Source organism: Balaenoptera acutorostrata, chromosome 6, assembly GCF_949987535.1.
Source record: "Balaenoptera acutorostrata chromosome 6, mBalAcu1.1, whole genome shotgun sequence".
NCBI lineage: Eukaryota > Metazoa > Chordata > Mammalia > Artiodactyla > Balaenopteridae > Balaenoptera > Balaenoptera acutorostrata.
In genome coordinates this window covers 26,307,598-26,328,168 of record NC_080069.1, presented here as the reverse complement: position 1 = coordinate 26,328,168, position 20,571 = coordinate 26,307,598, and the positions used below count along the sequence as shown (strand labels likewise).

General features: G+C 37.7%; 1 protein-coding gene across 1 annotated transcript in view; it reads right to left on the bottom strand.

Annotated features, from left to right (window-relative positions):
* Positions 1-20,338, bottom strand: part of LOC130708356 (serine palmitoyltransferase 1-like) — a 34,727-nt gene extending 14,389 nt beyond the window's left edge. The window contains exons 1-5 of the mRNA XM_057548121.1: positions 19,110-20,338; positions 18,003-18,135; positions 9,878-10,007; positions 6,240-6,329; positions 480-587 (exon numbers count right to left, since the gene is read on the bottom strand). Of these exons, the coding sequence (XP_057404104.1) occupies positions 480-587; positions 6,240-6,329; positions 9,878-10,007; positions 18,003-18,097 (423 nt within the window). The 5' untranslated portion in view covers positions 18,098-18,135; positions 19,110-20,338. The remainder of the gene's footprint in view (positions 1-479; positions 588-6,239; positions 6,330-9,877; positions 10,008-18,002; positions 18,136-19,109) is intronic.
* Between the last annotated feature and the right edge of the window lie 233 nt (positions 20,339-20,571).

Genomic DNA, 20,571 nt, shown 5'->3' with positions numbered 1-20,571 from the left:
CTCCAGTTGTCTGGGACCTTGAGCGGCTTTGTGAATCCATGCTGGTGGTATTTCTAATATATATATATATAAATCACCCCCATACACACAAATAACAATACAGAATTTTAAATATTAGAAAGAACATCTTTTCACTGCTATGATACTTTCTAAAGGACAACTTAGAGAATTCTTACTGATTTTAAAGAAAAAATGGAAGGCAAATTTAACTGTTTCTAGAGAAGAAACACTGAAAGCTGGGATCAAATGTTACCGTGTAAACAGAACACAAATTCTATGATTAGCCACTGAGTTCCAAGGGAAGATGGGGACCCTGGTCTGGCTGACCCAATCCTCTGTGGGCTCAGTGAAGTGACAGACACCAAAGCTGCACCCTGCACATCGATGAGGAACACTGTCTTGTGCCCATGAAACCTGCCCAGCAGGATGGAACTGCATGGTTACTATATGAAGGAATGTTCCAAAAAAGCAGAGCTTACATCGATTCCAAAATGTTCAGTGACTCCTCGGCCGTGCTCCCCCAGGACTCCAAACGAAAGGCTTTCCTCCAGAAAGATCCTTGCTTTATATCTGTATTTTAACTTAACCTAAGTGGTAAATAAACACAACTTTAAAATACTGAAAATTCATAAAATTCGTATTTGTGAATCTGCCTACTTGCTAAAATTTATTTGTAACCTCCAAATCAATACTTAGGGCATATGTGCAGGGTGGTGAAAAACTTTGAGTCACCTGAAATGCACCTTCCCAGCTGAGGTAACAGGCTACTGCTTCAGCTTATACTGCAAACAAGTGTCCTTCTCACATTCTGTTTACTGCCACATTTTTCGCATTTTGTGCTTTTCCTTGTGATTCTGTTGTTCACAACGGCCCCCAAGCACAGCGCTGAAGTTCGGCCCAGAGGGCCTCAGCGCAAGAAGGCTGTGATGTGCCTTACGGAAAACATGCGTGTGTTACATAAACTGAACTCAGGCCGGAGTTAGAGCACTGCCGGCTGGGAGTTCAATATGGCTACGTCAACGGTGTACACTAAATAAGGTGTCTTTACCCAGAAACACATATAAAACAAGGTTATGTATTGAGTAACTGATGAAAACGTGGTGACTAGAGGGTTGCAGAAAACTAACTCTGTATTTGCCCTAGGAGCAAAAGTTCAGTATTTGGTAATTCAGTATTTGCAGCAGGTTTATAGAACATAAATATATATATATATATATATATATATATATATATACACACACACACACACACACACTCACACATACACACATATACACACACACTTTATAGAACATAACTACCATGAATAATGAAAATTAACTGTACTTTAGATGCTCTAAAATGATTCAATTTAACTCAGTAATATACACAGCACAATGCCAATTTTTAAAGAAGGAACTGTTAAGACACTATGAGTATAGACATGTAATCTATCTGTTAAATACTGGTCTGATTATACATAAAAACTCCTAGGGAAATATTGTAAATATTCTTCCCTCAGAGGCACTATTCCAATTTAGATTCATTTTTTTAATCCAGAAAAAGTTTTCATTAATATGTTTTTTAATCTTTTTTTTTCCCCTTTGTTTTCCAGCTTATAAGAAAGTCCTTTCCCATCTAAGGTTTAGATGCATATTTATCTATATGTTCTTCTAATTATTTCATAAATTTTTTGGTTTATACATTGGGAGGCTGAACATATGTACAGATTTTTTCCCCCTAGTGTTTAATTGATTTACCCCTTTATGATATGTATGTAATAAGTTTCACAGCTGAATTAAAATACAGTGATTATCAACCACTAAATTTTTTTTAATTAATTAATTTATTTATTTATTTATTCATTTATCACTTTTGGCTGCGTTGGGTGTTCGTTGCTGCACACGGGCTCTCCCTAGCTGCGGCGAGTGGGGGCCATTCCTCATTGCGGTGTGCAGGCCCCTCACTGCAGTAGCCTCTCTTGCTGCAGAGAACGTGCTCTAGGCGCCCAGGCTTCTGTAGTTGTGGCGCCCTGGCCTAGCTGCTCTGCAGCATGTGGGATCTTCCCGGACCAGGGCTCGAACCCATGTCCCCTGCATTGGCAGGCGGATTCCCAACCACTGTGCCACCAGGGATGTCCCTCAACCACTAAATTTTTATATATATAACATGAGAAGTTGGGCTCTTAAATCTTTCCATGACTCATGTAATCTTCTCTTGTGCCAGAATCATAATTTTAATTATTAAATGTTTAATTACTATGATTTTTTCCACTGAAACTATAGAAATAATGCACAGAAATATATAAGATGGGTTGATGTCTCATATCATGCGTCTGATAATTTATTTTTTAACCATCAAGATTTTACAGGCTAGGGCTTCCCTGGTGGCGCAGTGGTTGACAATCTGCCTGCCAATGCAGGGGACACGGGTTTGAGCCCTGAGTTGGGAAGATCCCAAATACCGCGGAGCAACTGGGCCCGTGAGCCACAACTACTGAGCCTGCGCGTCTGGAGCCTGTGCTCCGCAACAAGAGAGGCCGCGACACTGAGAGGCCCGCACACCGCGATGAAGAGTGGTCCCCGCTTGCCACAACTAGAGAAAGCCCTCGCACAGAAACGAAGAACCAACACAGCCAAAAATAAATAAATAAAGAAGCTTTCATTAAAAAAAAAAAAAAAAAAAAGATTTTACAGGCTAATCTTGTGAATCAACATCAAATTGGGAGAGGGGTCCTCACTGGGCTTTTACCTGAATTTTCATTAACAATGAACAAACTAATTTGGGGAGAATTACATCTTTTCAATACTAATTCTTTCCCATCCATTAATAAGAGGTATTATATGAGTGAGATAGTCTCTAAAAACCATGTTTTAGAAAATATTTAATAATATTATCACAGTACTGGAACACAAACAGACAGGTAAAACAAAACAGGAATCCTTTTGTCAAACCCTAATTTGTATACTGTAATTTTACATACTCAGTACTTTAGGTACTTGATCTGTTCCTACACTTTACATTTTGTTTCACTGGCTGTATATTTGCCCATCAGTACTGATTTATTATTGTACCCCTGTAACATACAGTTCTAACATCTTGTGGCCGACTATCTCTCCCCTACATTATTCTATCAGTCTTTGACACTCACAAGAGGAAGGAGAGGAAAACAAATCTCTTTTATTGACATTTAGGATGTATCTAGATTTCCTCAAGAAATAGTGAAAAACTTAAAAAATAAGATATGAAACCTTTATTTTGAATCCCTATTCAATTGATGGACTCAGAGATTCAGATTTTAATGGTCAAATGCAATGGTGGTTTATTACAGGAAAATCAGTGTAATACACCATACTAATAGAATGAAGGATAACCACATGATTAACTCAACTGATGCAGAAAAAGCATCTGACAAACCCCAAACCTCTCATGAGAGAAGCATTCAACAAATAAGAAATAGGAGGGAACTTCCTCAACTTGATAAAGGGCATTTATGGAAAACCCACAGCTAAAATCACACTCAATGGTGATGGCCTGAAAGCTTTCCCTTTAAAGAGCAGGAAGGACACTCACTCTTGTCACTTCTAGTCAACACTGTACTGGAAGTTCTAGCCAGAGCAATCAGGCAAGAAAAAAAAAAGAAAAGCATCCATCCTTGGAAAGGAAGAAGCAAAACTAGCTCTATTCACAGATGACATGATCTTATATACAGAATAAGATCCACAAAAATACTGTTTCAGCTAATAAACAAGTTCAGCAAAAGTTGAATGATGCAAGATCAATACACAAAAGTCATCTGTATTTCTATAATTAGTAGTGAACAATCCAAAAAGGAAATTAAGAAAACAATTCCATCTATAATAGCATCAAAAAGAATAAAATACTTAGCATCAAAAAGAATACAATACTTAGGAATAAATTTAACCAAAGAGGTACCAGACTTTACAGTAAAAGCCACAAACAATACTGAAAGAAATTGAAGAAAACTGAAATAAATGGAAATACATTCCATGTTCATCAATGAGAAGACTCAGTATCATTAAGATGGCAATACTTCCCAGAGCAATCTAAATATTCACTACAATCCCTATAAAAAATCTCAATGCCATTTTTTACAGAAATGGAAAAGCTGATCCTAACATTCAAATGGAATTTCAAGGGACGCCAAATAACCAAAACAATCTTGAAAAAGAACAAAAATGGAGAACTCACGTCTTGATTTCAAAGTTTACCACAAAGCTACATGAATTAAGTAATTAAGCATGGTACTGGCATAAGGCTAGACATATAGACAAATGGAATAGAACTGAGAGTCCAGAAATAAACCCATATACCTACAGTCAACTGATTTCAACAAGGGTGCCAAGACCATTCAATGGGAAAACAATAGTTTCTTCAACAAATGGTAAAGGGACAAATGGATAACCACATGCAAAAGAATGAAGTTGAATCCCTCTCTCACAGAATATACAAAAATTAAGTCAAAATGGATCAAGGACCTAAAATAAGAGCTAAAACTATAAAAACCTCAGAAGAAAACATAGGGGTGTATCTTCATACCCTGGATTTGGCAATGTATTTCTTAGATATGACACTAAAAGCACAAGCAACAACAAAAAACTAGATAAATTGGACTTTGCCAAAATTAAAAACTTTTGTGCATCAAAGGACACTATCAAAGAAATGAAAAGACAACCTATAGAATGAGAGAAAATATTTGCAAATCACATACCTGATTAAGGGTCTAGTACCCAGAATACATAAAGAACTTTACAAAAAGACACCCCAGTTTAAAAATGGGCAAAGGACTTCTAGAGGCATTTCTCCAAAGATATACAAATGGCCAACACAAGAAAAGTGGCTCAACATCATTAGTCATTCAAGAAATGCAAATCAGAAATGCAAATATACTTCACACCTACTAGAATGGCAAAAATTAAAAAAAAAAAAAAGTATACATTGGTAAGGATGTGGAGAAACTGAAACCCTCCTCCATTGCTGGTGGGAATGTAAAATGGTACAAGCCACTGTGGAAAACAGTATGGCAGTTCCTCAATAAGTTAAAAATAGAATTACCACATGATCCAGCAATTACATTGCTAGGCACATACATGAAAGAGTTGAAAACAGGGATTCAAACAAATACTTGTACATGAATGTTCACAGCAGCACTATTCACAAATGCCAAAAGGTGAAGCAATCCAAATATCTGTTAACAAAAAAACCAAAATGTGATATACCCACACAATGGAATATTACTTAGCTTTAAAAAGGAATGAAGCGAAGAGTAGCCCCTGCTTGCCAAAACTAGAGAAAGCCCGCGCACAGCAACGAAGACCCAACGCAGCCAAAAATAAATAAATTTTTTAAAAAAGAAGAAAAAAGGAATGAAGTACTGATAAATGATGCCACAAATTGGATAAACAATGAAAACATTCTAAGTGAGTGAAGCCATAGTCATATATGTATATATGATTCCATTTATCAGAAATATCCAGAATAGGTAAATCCATATAGACAGAAAGCAGACTGGTGGGGGCTAGGGGCAAGGAAAAATGCGGAGTGATTGCTTAATGGGTACTGGGTCTTCTTTGGGAGTGACAAAAAGGTTTTACAACTAGCTAGTTGATGAGTGCACAACACTGTGCACGTACTAAATGCCACTGAACTCTACACTCTAAAATGGCTAGTTTTATGTTATGTGAATTTCACCTAAAAAAAAAAAAATCTCAATAGTCATGGTTTCTAAAGACAGTGTATTGTATCCCCTTTTAAAAAGCTGAGTTTTACAAAATACATATTATATGATTTCATTTATATGAAATTCTACAAAAAGCAAAACTACAGGAACAGAAAGCAGATCAACGGTGGCTTGCGGCCAGGAATGGGGTACTGATTACAAAGGGGCATGAGGGACTTCTGGAGTGACAGAAATGTTCTATATCTTGACTGTGGTGATGGTGATAGGGGAGTATACATCTGTCAAAACTTATCAAACTGTACTCTTAAAGTGAGTATATTTTATTACGTGTCAACTATACCTCCATAAAGTTGGTTTTATAAAACTCAGTCTTGATTACTCTTTAAAGGTCAGGGTTGGCATTTAATGTTAATCTACTTCTCTAGTATGATCAGAATGTGCTTATGATACATATTAAGCAAAGCAATGAAGACATTATACATTAAAAATGGTCATAAACAAAAGGCCTAACTGCCAAATAGTCTGAATACTAAAATAATAAATAAACATAGTTGCTCACCAATTCTGGAAGAGGGCAAATAGTTCCAGTATTCATATATAACCCCTCGACTACAATGAAACGTCGAGTTACACGAGCCTTGCGAGGATTCTTTAAAAGAAAAAAAAATAGATGTTTTAAATTTCAGTAACTCCAAATACAAAATCTGTTATGTGCTCTCTAGCACTTTCACCCTACAAGATTTATTCACCAAGATAAATCAACAAATAGATAGACTATATTAATTTCAAGCTCAAGGTTTGCGATCCTGTTATTTTGAGATGAAAAACAGTGCTTTCTTCTCTCAGACATGTTTTCAGGTCACACAGTCAACTAGGAGGCCTCACACACAAACACAAACTGTTTAGACACTGAGAATACTAAAACACAAACAAAACCCTCCAAGCCCAGAATGACTAGGAAGGGACCCAAGGGAACTTTCTGGGGGAGATGGGGGCATTTTATGTCATGATGGGGGCCATGATACCTGGGCTACACGGGTATAACCACTGGTCAAAACTGTATAACTAGGACTAATGTATTTCAATGTAAATTTTACCTAAAATAAAAAGAACTCTAATGATGATGATGATAATCATCATCATCACAGAGACTGAGTGGGGAGTTAGGTGAAGGTTCAGATGATACAAGAGTGGCAGAATATTGAAAACAAAGCCGGGAGAAGGGTACAGGGGGCTTCACTATACTACTGTTTCCTTTGAATGTGCCAGAAATGTTCCTAATAAAAAGTTTAAAAACAGACAAACCCTGACCTCCCTTACTTACCAAAAAACAGATGAAACCCTTCTCCTTCCTTCCTCCTCACTACTGGTTCAAGTAAAACTGGACTATGACCTCACCCAGTCATGTTCGGAGGTGGTGCAGTGGAGGGACTCTTTCAAGTAACACACACCTTCCCACACCCCACTGACGTCAAATCACTAATAAACCACTCCCACTGCTGAATCTGTAGATGTTTCAGGTACACTGCACTGAAAAAATTCCACAGAGTTTGCCGCCACCTTTCTACTCAAAGGTTTCTTGCCTCTAAGCTTCTAATGAACAACTAGAAACTCAAATATCAGAGCTATTCTTTAAGGGGTATTTTAGAACCCGCAGCTGTATGTAATACTGAAAAAAGTGTCGGCTGAAGCATGCGAAAGTTTACACCATTCTTGGTCATCTTCACTCCGTCCCTAAGTCAAACCTGAGGCTGCGGGTCTGCTGGGAGGTCACAGCTGAGGACCTGGGGGCATCCCGCCTCTCCCTGCCTTTAAAACACAAAGTATCTTTCTTATGATCTTAAAATACTCAATGAAGGAATATTTTATTTTTGGAATATTCTTGGGAAATGGAAAAGTACAAAAAAGAATTTAACAAATGAGCTCGTTACACCACACACTGGTAACTTTTTCTTGTAAATACATATCTTTGTAAATTACCTTGTTCAAATCAGGATTTTACTGCAATCGTTCTAGGACCTGAGTTTTTAAAATATTATGTTGTGAACATTCTCACATTATTTAATATTATTTAAACCATGATTTTAATGGAGATTTAATATTCCACCTTGTAGATACACCGTAAATTATTTAACTGTTCCCACAGTGCTGGATTTAGGTTGTTTCCTTCATTTTGTTTTTTTACATCACGTGAATACCCTTCGATCTCTGACACCATTTCTGATTCTCTTCTAAAGATAGCACTCCAGAGGGTATAGATATTTAAGAATCCCAGAATATACCTGCCCATTTACCCTCTAGAAAGGCTGTGCCAACTGAAGCTCTCCTCAGAGTTTTTGGAAGGCCCCCTGTACATCAGTGTGGCACTGATTATTACCATAAAAAGTTTTCCCTAATTGGACAGGCAAAAACTCTTACCCTAATTTCTGTAACTGTTAGTGAGGTCAGACTATTTTCTATTTGCTCAGTTATCTGCATTTCCTCTATGAACTGCTGTTTTTACTTATTATCTTTTTTTTTTTAAGAAGGATTAATATGGGATAAGAGAACTCTATAAGAAAAGGAATGAAAAAACATATGAACTCCATTAGTTGGGAAACTGACAAAAAGAGTTTGATCCAAACTCAGATTATTTAACTTACTTTCAAAGGAAATATAAGCATCTAAGTACAAAATATTTAAAAATTTAACATTTATTATTTTTGTGAAAACAAAATTAAAAAAGAATTATTTCTAAAAACCAAAATGTAAAGTAATTTAGAAAGCCTACTCTTGGCAGGAATATGTGGTATAAATTAATTAGTAAAAAGGTAAAAACTATAAAATGGAAATAAATTTTAAGATAACTTTATTTCTTGTTATTCATTAAAAAAAAAGTTCCACAGATTATAAATCTTATACAACACACACACAGAACTTGAATATGTTGTCTTCCAAATTTGTACAATGCTAACTTGGCGAAATAACTCTACAGCAGACTGGTTCATTGGTCACACTTTCTAAGGCAGTGTTTTTCAATACGGTAGCATTCTATTACTGAATCAGAAAAGGGACATCTTTTTACAATCTGTAGAAAGAATTCATTGGTGGAACGGTCTCAATTTTAAGATTTTCCCTATACATTCTTCTAAATTGTATACTTATAAAACACTGTCTGTAGCACACCTAGCATAAAATAGCAGAAGTCTATGCGTATTCACCACACGAATGTGTATAATCATGAAGTGCTGCTCTTAGGCTATCACCTAAACAAAGATGACAGAATCCAAAAGGAATAATTCAAATATCTGGGAAAATGGAAATTAACACAAAATTAAGGATGTGATGAGCATTTTTATCAGTTACTCTAGTAACGGATGAGTTACACTGGGAAAGTCCACTTGAAAGTGGTGTTTGAGACAAAGGATGTGGTGACCAGGTTCCCAGTACACTTCACACACAGTGGTTCCTGCTGCAGAACCACAGACCACAGAACTACCTTCTCTGTTCATGTTGTCAGGGGCAAATAAATGCTAATTCTAACAGTGATGCTTTGAACACGTTTCCTCTGTTCCACTCTCTATCAGAACAACAAGGAGCAAGTTCCACCTGCCTAATTCCCTCCCTGTCCCAAGGGACTACACAGGTGCTCGAGAAGAAGTGTAAATAGGTTGCAACGTAGAAGGAAACCATGCGTGAGGCAGCTGCTTCCCACAGGGAGCAGCTGCTCAGAGATCTGGGATGAGGTTGGGGTAGGGAGAAAGAGTCTTCACTTTGTTCATAAATTCATTAATTAAGATCTGCCGCCATGGTTTCTTCTGGTGAATCGATACATGATTTATTCTGATATGAATAAGCCTATTTTGAATTCACTAGATACATCTTGTTAATGCCCTAATGAGTTCTGTTGTTACTTCTGTAGAGTTGAGTGTACATCCCTCCACCCCCAAAATGCATGCTGTTTTTCTCTCTCTCTTTTAGAAAGCTGCCTAGATAACCTTCCCCCACATTTGCCATATATAATTATGGCAATGATGAGGCAATTACTATCAGGCTTGACTCTCTAATCTGAGGTACATTTAATAAGCAGAAACACCCTTATTTAATGTCCACATGTGATCCACAGGCAAGTTTTCATGACAAATTACCATTTCATTTATAATTTAGCTGGTTAGAAAGTACAAAAGAACTGTGTAATTTTCTTCAAAAGAATCATACCTTTTGATCTTCAATCTCTTGTTCTTTCAATAGTCTCTGCAGGTCATCCATATCATTATGGTTAAATAGCTTAATGTCACTACGTGATGCCTGTAATCCCTTCTGAATAGCAAAGCAGGCAGCTTTATCTCTGCAAGGAAGAAAGACCCACCAAATTGGGGTTTAAAGGGTCTTGTCAACATTCTCAGAAAAGGAATGCTTGCTTTTGTAAGTTGACCAACATCCACTTGTTAAACTGAACATGGCAAATAAATAAAACATGTTTGAACATTAATATATTATTGTTTGCACTTCACTCTGCAAACCTTTCCACATAACTACCATACTGATTCTGTTCTACGAAGCAAACTCTTGCCATATTTTGACCTCTGAGAAATCAGCATGCATCTTACTATATAGATGGCATATTAGTTTATTCAAAGTACTTTTCTCTTTCTGAAAAATGAATGAAATATTGGTGCATCTCACCATCAGTGGCATCTCTGATTTGACAGGCCACCACTCTGCCATTACTTTGCCATCAAAAGGAATACTGGGTTACTGACTCTACATAACCCAGGGGAGAACTCTGAGTCATGCAGATTAATCTTCAGTAAGATCTCCTAAATTGAGTTAATGGGGGGCAGGATATATTTCTTAAATTAAGTGTATTATTTAAAAGTACATGCAACACTTCTACTTCTGAGAAAATAGACATATTTTCCCTATTTTTCTCACTGGGTATAACCAAAAATCCTGGACATCATGTATAAGACAAACATAAGATGATGCTGAAAAATGGAGAGAAAAGGCAGACCAGCGAGGGATCTGAGAAATGACATGAAACAAGTTCCTGGAATTTCCTAACTTGGAACTGATGCAGCTGGCAAACTGGAAATGCCAACAGGCGAGACAGAAAAGCTCTGACAAAAGTCTGCTCTCTGTAGCCAAAGGGACAGGAAAGGGGGCAGCCCAGCAAAGGTCTCTACTGCAGCCAAACCACAGAAAAACCTGGGCCTGTCCCCTCCACACTAGCAAAGGCTGAGAGGGGGACCCAGACTCTAGCCTTCACGAGGCCATAACAAGGCTCCCCAATACCCCTGTGGGAGCTGTCAGAGAAGGGAGCCAGAACTTGTATCTCTGTTGGGTAGTAACAAGTGGCTCCCACTGTGGTGTTAGTGAAGACCATGTGGAGAGACCTAACTTCCAATCTCCTGCAGGGAGAGACACTCTCCCCTGCCTATGCTTAGGCTGTGTTAGGGGAGGCTCAGACAAGAGTAGGACTCTCACCAACAACCAGAAGAAATGAAAATAACCCCACCTCAGTGTCAGTGGAGTCCCCGTGGGGACCCTGGACTTGTACTTCCACCTGACAGTAATGAGGCAGCAGTGCCCCCCTGCCCTTGTTGGAAGACTGTCAGAGAAAGCCAATTCAAACAGAAAGTTTAAATAAAGCATAAACTATAACAGCATAATATGAAACTGTTCATGTTTCACTTGTCATACCAATAACCAGAAAATATCAAACAATGAAAAAAAAAGAAAAAAAACAATTAACAAATGCCAGTACTAAGATGACAGAGTTGTCAGGATGATCTGATAATGACTTTAAAACCATCATGATAAAAATGTTTCATGAGTAATTATGAACATGCTTGAAACAAATGAAAAAACAGGAAGCTGCAGCAGAGAAAAGGAAGATACAAAGAAGAATCCTGTGGGGATATTAGAACTAAAAAGCAAAATAGTCAAAAGAAAAAGCATAGTGGATGAATTCAGCAGCAGAATGGAGAGAGGAAAGAATCAGTGAGCTGAAAGATGTAACAGTAGAAATCAAGTCAATGTAAATCGCAGAGAGAAAGTAGACTAGAAAGGAAAGAACAGTCTCAGGGACCTGTGAGACTACAGTAAAATATGCAACATTCAAGTCTGTAGAGTTCTAAAGAACAGAATGAGGGTGGGACTAAAAAGGTACTTAAAGAAATAATGGCTGAAAACCTATAGATTAAAGAAGAGGCGTAAAACTATAGATTAAAGAAGCTGAGCAAAATTCTTGCAGGTAAACCCAAACAAATAAATGCCAATTCAATTATAGTCAAACTTCTGAAAACTAATGACAAAGAAAAAAATCTTGAAATCAGCACAAGAAAAATGACACCTTACATGTAAGAGAAAAGCAATTTGAGTGACAGTAGATTTCTCATCAGAAACCATGAACACCAGAAAAAAGTGTCCCAATGTATTTCAAATGCTGAAAAAAAAAGACCTGGCAACCAAGAATCCAAAACTAGCAAAAATATCCTTTAGGAATGAGGGGGAGAAGACATTCTCAGTTGAAAAAAAAACTAAGAGACTCTGTCCCAAGCTGACTTCCCCTAGAGGAATGGCTAGAGAAAGCTCTCCACATAGAAAAAATAAATAAATAAAAGAATCTTAGATTATCAGGAAGGAAGAAAGAATACTGTAAAAAGTATGAACAAACACACTAGGCTTTTCTTCCCCTCTTGAGTTTTCTAAGTCATTGTGGATGGTTAAAGTAAAAATTATAACACTATCTGATGTGGTTCTCAAAGTGTTTACAGGAAATACTTAAAACGACTGTATTATAAATAAGGAGAGTAAGGGGATGTAAAAGAAGATAAAGGATTCTATAACTGAACTGGTAAAATAACACCAGTAGAATGTGATAACTTATGCGTACATACAACATCATACTTACAGCAATGACTAAAAAACTATACAAAGGGAAACACTTGAAAACAAATAAATAAAATAAATAAGATAAATAAAAATGGAACTCCAAAACTCATTCAATTAACCCTGAGAAAGGCAGGAAAAAGAAAAAAGAAAACAAAAAACAGAGAGAACAAATAAGAAACAAAAAATAAAAATTGGGAGGTTAAGATCCCATATATCAATAATTACATTAAATGTAAATGGCTAAAATATACAATTTAAAGACAGAGTGGCAGAGTGGATTAAACATGCTGCCTATAAGAAATTCACTTCAAATGTAATGAGATGGGTAGTAAGGGAAAGTGTGTGTGTAGGGCGCACTGAGGGCGCACATGTAGTTATATATATATATATATATATATATATATATATATATATATATATATATATAGTTATATGCTATATATATGTATGTATGTTATATACAATAATATAGGTAGTAAGGGTATACATATATATTACATACAATAAACACATGCAAACATTCAAAAGGGAAAGCAGAGTGCCTATGTTAATATCTGATAAAGTAGACTTTGGAACAAAGAAAATTACCAGAGACAGAGAAGGATGTTATATAATGATAAAAAGACTCAATTAACCAGGAAAACTTATCCTAAATATGCACCAAATAACAGAGCTACAAAAGATAAGACACAAAAACTGATAAAAGTGAAAGAAGAAACTGACAAATTACAACAACTGACAGAACTACCAAACAGAAAATCAGCAAGGATATAGAACTCAATAACACCATCAACTAGGAAGATCTAATTGTCGTTTATAGAACACTCCATTCAGCAGAATATTTTTTTTCTATTTAATGATAATGACAAAAAAAAAAATTTCTCTCAAAAGGTAAATAAAGTTTCATATGTAAATTGCTTTTTGTCTCACTAAAACTTTTATATAAGTATACCTTAGGAAGTTGACATGCAAAACTAGCACTCTCTCTTACTGGATTAAAGGATAGAAGTGGCAAATGAACAATTTGTATGTTTTTTCTGGTTTTTAATTTGCATATCAGTGACTTTTAAAAAATAATGATCAGTGTAACATTTGATCATTGAATACTATTATATGAAAAACAGAAATGTATAAAGAAGGAAATTAATCACATGTGTCCTATCATGGAGTGATACCTTCTCACTGGTGTCCTCACGTGGCCTTTTCTCTGTATTTGCCAGAATATTCTTTCTTAAGTGACTATGGAACATATTCCAAGATAGACCACATCATGAGCCATAAAACAAACTGTAACAAATTAAAAATTTCCAAATGCTTGGAAACTAAACAACACACTTCTACATAACTCATGGGTCAAAGAGAAATAAAACACAAAAATGAACTAAACGAAAATGAAAATAAACGCATCAAAATTTGTGGAACACAACTATAGCAGTGATGACAGGGAAATTCATAGCACTAATACATTAGAAATGAGGAAAAGTCTCAAATCAGTAATTGAAGTTCTCACCTCAAGAACCTAGAAAGAGCAAACTAAACTGCAAATGAGCAGAAGGCAGGAAATAATACCAGAAATCAGTAGAAATGAAAACAAAAATACAACGTAGAAAAATCTATGAAACAAGGAGCTGATTCTTTGAAAAGATCAATAAAATTGACAAATCTCTAGCAAAAATGACAAAAAAGAGAGCAGACAGAAATTACCAGTTAGGAAGGAAACAGGGATCTGCAGACATTAGAAGGATAGTACGGGAATATCACAAACAATGCTACACATACAAATTTGACGATTTAGAAGAAATGGACCAACTCCTTGAAAAACACAAACTACTTCAACTCACTCAATATTTGAATAGCCTTACAAGTACTAAGGAAATTAAATTCATAGTAAAAATACTTCCAAAAAAAAAAAAATCTCGAGGTCCAGCTGTTTTTACTGGAGAACTCTACCAAACATTTAAAGAATTAACAACAGTTTTATACAGTTTCTCCAGAAAATAAAAGAGGGAACACTTTCAAATTGACTTTATGAAGTATTACCCTGATGCCAAGACCAAAGCCTAAAAACAGTAAGTATGGTAGCATCAGGGAAATATAGACTAAAACTACAATGAGATATCTGTACACACCTATGAGTATGGCTAAAAAAAAAAAAAAAAGCGACAACACCAAATGCTCCTGAGGATGTTGGAGAAACTAGATCACTTATACACTGTTCATGGAAATGTAAAATAATACAGCCACTCTGGAAAAGTTTGGCAATTTCTTAAAAAACTTAACGCACAATACTTTATGACCAGCAACTGCATTCCTTGGCATATACCTCAAAGAAATGAAAACTTATGTTCACAGAAAAAGCTATACATGAATATTTACAGCACCTTTATTTGTAATAGCCCCAAACTAGAAACAACTCTGATATCCTTAATAGGTGAATGGTTCAACAAACTGTGGTGTATCCATACCATGGAATATGACTCAGCAATCAAAAGGCACAAACTCGTGATTCACATAACAACCCTGGAGAATCTCCAAATAATTAATGCTGAATGAGAAAAGCCAATCCTCAAATGTTTTACCTACTGTATGACTCACATTTGTACATTTTTTTTTTAATCTATTTATTTATTTTTGGCTGTGTTGGGTCTTTGTTGCTGTGCACGGGCTTTCTCTAGTTGGCGGCGAGCGGGGGCTACTCTTCATTGCGGTGCGCAGGCTTCTCATTGCGGTGGCTTCTCTTGTTGCAGAGCACAGGCTCTAGGCATGCGGGCTTCAGTAGTTGTGGCTCGCGGGCTATAGAGCGCAGGCTCAGTAGTTGTGGCGCACGGGCTTAGTTGCTCCGTGGCATGTGGGATCTTCCCGGACCAGGGCTCGAACCCGTGTCCCCTGCATTGGCAGGCGGATTCACAACCACTGCGCCAACAGGGAAGTCCCTGTACAACAATCTTGAAATCATGAAATTACAGAAATGGAGAACAGATTAGTGGTTGCCAGGGGCTAAAGAGTGGGTAGGGTAGAAGGGATATGGGTGTGGCAACAAGAGGGATTATCTTGACTTTATCAATGTCAGCATCCCACTTTTCAAACTGTATTACAGTTTTGCAAGAGGTGACCATTGGGGAAGACTGGGTAAAGGGCACATAAAATCTCTGTATTATTTCTTCCAAGTGTATGTGAATCCACAATTATCTCAATATAAAACATTTCATTAGAAAAGGGTACACAAAGTAATATACAGACAGAGTGACAAGGAAAGACTTAGGTATATAAACAACCATTGTTCTGAGACCTACTGGCAAAGCATTATCACTGTTTACTACAAAAGAAAGAAAATAAAACATCGAACATATTGTCTATGCCTAATGAATTTATCAAAAACAATTTGTCAAATAATTTACTAAACACCATTTTTACCTCTAGTGTTCCTACTTTCAAATGAATTTCAGGTGGAATATTTAAAATTATGTATAAGGGAATAATTAAGTTGTCTAATGACTCATTAGAAACTGAAGTTCTAAGACACCAGGCATAAGATTTGAAAGTGAGTTTAGACTAGGTTTCCTAGCAGTGAAAACCAAAAGGACAATATAGTATTTATTATCTGACAAAGGAAGCATACAAGTTCAACTGTAACTGTAAACTTCTTCTGGACTTTAAACTCAAAAAGGAATTTATGGTGGGGGCTTGTATAAAGCGATATTGGCTGACACTGTATTGTAGTTGTCTGCAACTATGCTTTATTAAAAACCTAGAATCACTGTTTAAATCACTGGCTCTCAAATTTGTGATGAGTCTTTATTATTACTGATTTTTTAAACTATGTGCAAGAAATTAATAGAAACATTCATTTTCATGGTCACATTGGGAAACAATTCTACTCAGGCCCAGGCCATGTGCTGGAGTGCTCCCAGGTAACTGTCACAGGGCTGTGGGGAAGAATGGGACACAAGCGTGCTGAAAACCCCCAGGAAGAGCCAGCCCTGCAGCGTGTGCTTGAGCTTGTTGCACTACAGGTGCTCCGACAGTGAGTGAGAAGCAGCAGGATGGTACAGGGACTGAGGTGAGCCGGGCTCTGAAGTCCAGTCACTTGGACCCCTCTTTTGCGCTCCAGCCTCCATTCATTCTCTTACTGAAGGTATTTACTGAGCACCACTAAATGGCACATGCTATCCTAGGCAACGGGCTGGTATGAACCGTTGAAAGTGGTGTAAAAGAGTACAGTGAGCGTGAGGCAAGCTGAGCCAAGAGCAGACGGTGCGGGCGCCCATGAGCACACACGCACACACCTGCATATGTAAGTTAAGGGAGGCTTGAGAAACAGTGATTCTGACAGGCACGTAAATGCCTGCGTGGTCATGGATTCACAAGGATACCAAACTCCTCTGGCTGTAAAATTTTCTCCACATGCAGCAAGGGGTCTTGACCTGGTCTGAGAGCTTGGGGAAGGCTTTCCTGCAGAGGTGGTACATGTGCAGGATGAGCAGGAATTAAGTAGGAGATGAGAGGAGGAACAACGTTCTAGGCGTAGGGACTTAGGGTCTTAGCACGTGCAAAGGCCTTGAGGGGAAACTAGCATATAAGGCTGGTAAGGCTACACAGCATGACCACCTAAGGGGAAATGGTAGAAAATGGGCCTAAAACAGTAGTCTAGAATGTACAAGATCATAATAAGAACTTGGATATTTATTTTAGGAACAATGGAAGCTCTTAAATGGAGTGTCTGGCTATGGTGTCAAAAAGGAAAAGAGGAAACAAAAGTCACTCTGAGACCTAAATGAAGAGAGTCATTTAATTGTCCACTCAAAAGATAACAGAGGCTCGGGCTAGTGGCAGGTGCTCCTGACGGGTATAACCAGCTGCCTGGGCTATGCCAGCCCTCACTCTACTCCTCTCTGCTCTTCCCCTCCACAGTAAAAAGCAACACCATACATTTAGTGCACATGTATGCAAGTGTGTCATTTGTTCCTGGAAAGTTAAGGAAGTCTGCAACTCATGACTTCTATATTCTTAACAAGCCATGAAGCAAGATCAGCAGAGACCAAGAGTTGCAGCGAGGGTACTGAGAAGTGGAGTGACTTTATCAGGTAGTATGAGTGGCTATGTGGGCTACGACCATGGACTCACAAGGACACCACACTGTCACAGAGCTGCACAGGGAAAACAGAGGGCTGGTCCGCTCCTACATAAGTTTGGTCTTCTCAACATCAATAAATAAAATCATAATGGCAGATAACAAAGTACCGACACCTTAAGGCATCCTTCCAGTGGAGGTCTCACTAGTTCTGCAGAACTACTTGGCTGGGTGACTATATATTTCTTTAAAAATGAAAAAAAAAAAAAATCAATATTATTTTAGGCAGATGACCTCTAACAAAGGAATTCTCTAGGAGGGCCAATATTATTTCCAAAGGAATTCTGATAAGAAATGTCAGTAAAGATTACTTACACAAACACAATGTCCCCTCTCTTAGAGTAAGCAGGAATAGCACTGGCTATGGTGGCAAATCCGTATGAGTATATAATGGCTTCTTCTGTCTTCATAAATTTTGCCAGGCGGTCTTCCAAATCCAAGTGCACATCTAGTTCAAGAGTACAAAGTTAAATGGTTAAACTGTCTCATAATTCTTTTTCTTTGACTAAAGAATAAATAAAATAACATAAGCAGTTTAGCTATTAATACTGTCACCTTGTGGTCAAAATGTAATTGTTCTTAAGTTACAAGTCATACAATATCTACTAAGATAATTCTGGGCCAAAACTGTTTCTATACTCTGTGAGCTGAATCAGCTACTCATTTGTCTATAAATATGTGACTGGGACAGCTCTGACTCTAGGTTTTGCTTTTATATCACTCTAGCAATAAGAATTCAAGGTCCAGTGACCTTGCCTGCTTTAACTTCCCTCAACCAACAATGCCAAGACTTTACCAATGTACGACATTAACTTATTAACGCCGTTTTGCATTTTAGGAGAAGTGACCAAACCAGGCATGAAGACAACTGTCAACCAGCTTTTAAAAGGAAAAGAAAGAAAAAAGAAAAGTAGTTAAGTTAAAAAGAACCCCACATACTCTGCATCAAGAGACAGGAACTTTTTCAGTTGTGGTGGTCACTCCTCTAACAGTTTGTGTCAGCACTTAGTGGTGGCACCTGCCATCACTCTGCAGTACTGAGTTTCTGTCTAAATTTCTTTTGAAGTGTACTGGTGAATTCAAACGTATAGTACAAAGAGAAATATGGTCCTTTTATGGAAGCAGCTTAAGAAGAATGTTGATGTAATTATAGGGATAAACTGTAATTATTAAACTGGTATTTTTTTTTCTCTCTTACATCATCGTTCCATATAGCCTTTCACCTTCCCAGGCTAAGCCATGAGGCTTCACACCCTGGGATGGAGGGACCAGCGATGTCTAAAATAAATAGTGTACCAGCTGGCTGTGAACTAGAAAACTTCCAAGTGTCTTAAAATGAGGCAGAGAAAATTTTTTTAAACTTTCTTTAGCTCTTTTAACTACAGCAGGACCCAAGTCTGGAGAACGAGATCAGAGTTTTACCACATGCTCTGCGCAAAGAGAACTCAGAAGTTGATACAGGAAGGATGCAGCCAGGCCCCTCCAGCCTTGGAGCTTCATGGGAGAAACGAGGAACTCTGAGGAGTAAAGGCAGACTTTCAGAGCCACGGCATGTCCACTGAGGGGAACTCAGAAGTGTAGGCAGTGGCAGGGGGACCCAGACGTTCCCCAGGGAGGGGCGGTGGAGAGGGCTGATGGCCCGGCAGAGCCCTCCGGCTCAGATGTCGAGGACCTGTGGCTGGGAGCCTCGCTCCAGGAGACCCCTTCAGCATCAGCCTTCCCTCCAAGTATGCCCCTCCCTACCAGAGACATTCCTGGTGAGAAGGGGGAGAGGGAAAAGACCTGCAGGACTGAGATATACAAAAGAAACAACTTCACCCAGCTGGATACAAGGCTGGACACTGAGTGGACTAAATATTTCCAACAGAGACCTGGTTAGCTGTTAAGTGTGAGATTTCCACCAACTTCCAGGGAGGAACAAGTGAGTAAGGTCAGCTCAGCAACAGGAATAAACAACTTTTTAGAACATTTGAATAAAGTGTCTAAAATCTGTAAACCCACTCACTGATTTATCAGAGGCAAGTTAATCTTACTGTGATGCTTTTTAACTAGTAAAAGACAAAATTAAGAATTATAAAAGATACAACTTCACAAAGGACTAAATTTTAATAAGTAGTTAAATGAGGGCTGTCCAACAATCTCATTCAATTGTTAATCAAACATTTAGTAAGTATCACATAAAAATACTCTGATAAGCACTGGATCAAAGAGAAATATAGGGTTTCTGCCACTTGACAAAGTGAGACAGCTAAGAGAAGCATCTGGCAGCTGTCAATGGAGAACTCGGAGCCCAGAGGGCAGATACAAGGCTAAGCTGTGCCTTCTCTCCCCTGGTCTGAAGCACTTGGGTCCCTTCTACACTCAGAACTACAACACATTCACAGTGACTTCTGACTAAAGGCGCAGAGGTCCCTCGATTGTGAACCAAAGGCTGCTGGGGTGGGCGCCAGCTACTGAGTGAGAGATGAGACGACACAGAGGGTCCGAACGACACCTCAGTTTGATGGCAAGAGAGGTATAGTGAGGAATTAGAAAATTTAGCAGCAATATCCAAATAATAAAATAAACTGAAGACCACTTCACTTGTAGACTTCTTAAAGGATGATATAGAATTGTGAAAATGAACTATTTATCCCATTCCAATTTATCCCATCAAGTAATGATAAAAAACTAGGCATGCTTCTTCGCATTTATAAGTTAAAATGTATACCAACATAGCTTATTGCATAAAAAACACATGAAATACCATTTGATTTCCATTACCAATCAGGTAGCTGGCTTTTTTGGGGGTGGAATGGCAGTGGGGAGAAGACTTCACTATCTCTTTAAATCTTTGAGGTTTATATCATGGATTGAATTATTCAATCAAGAAAATTAATTTAGG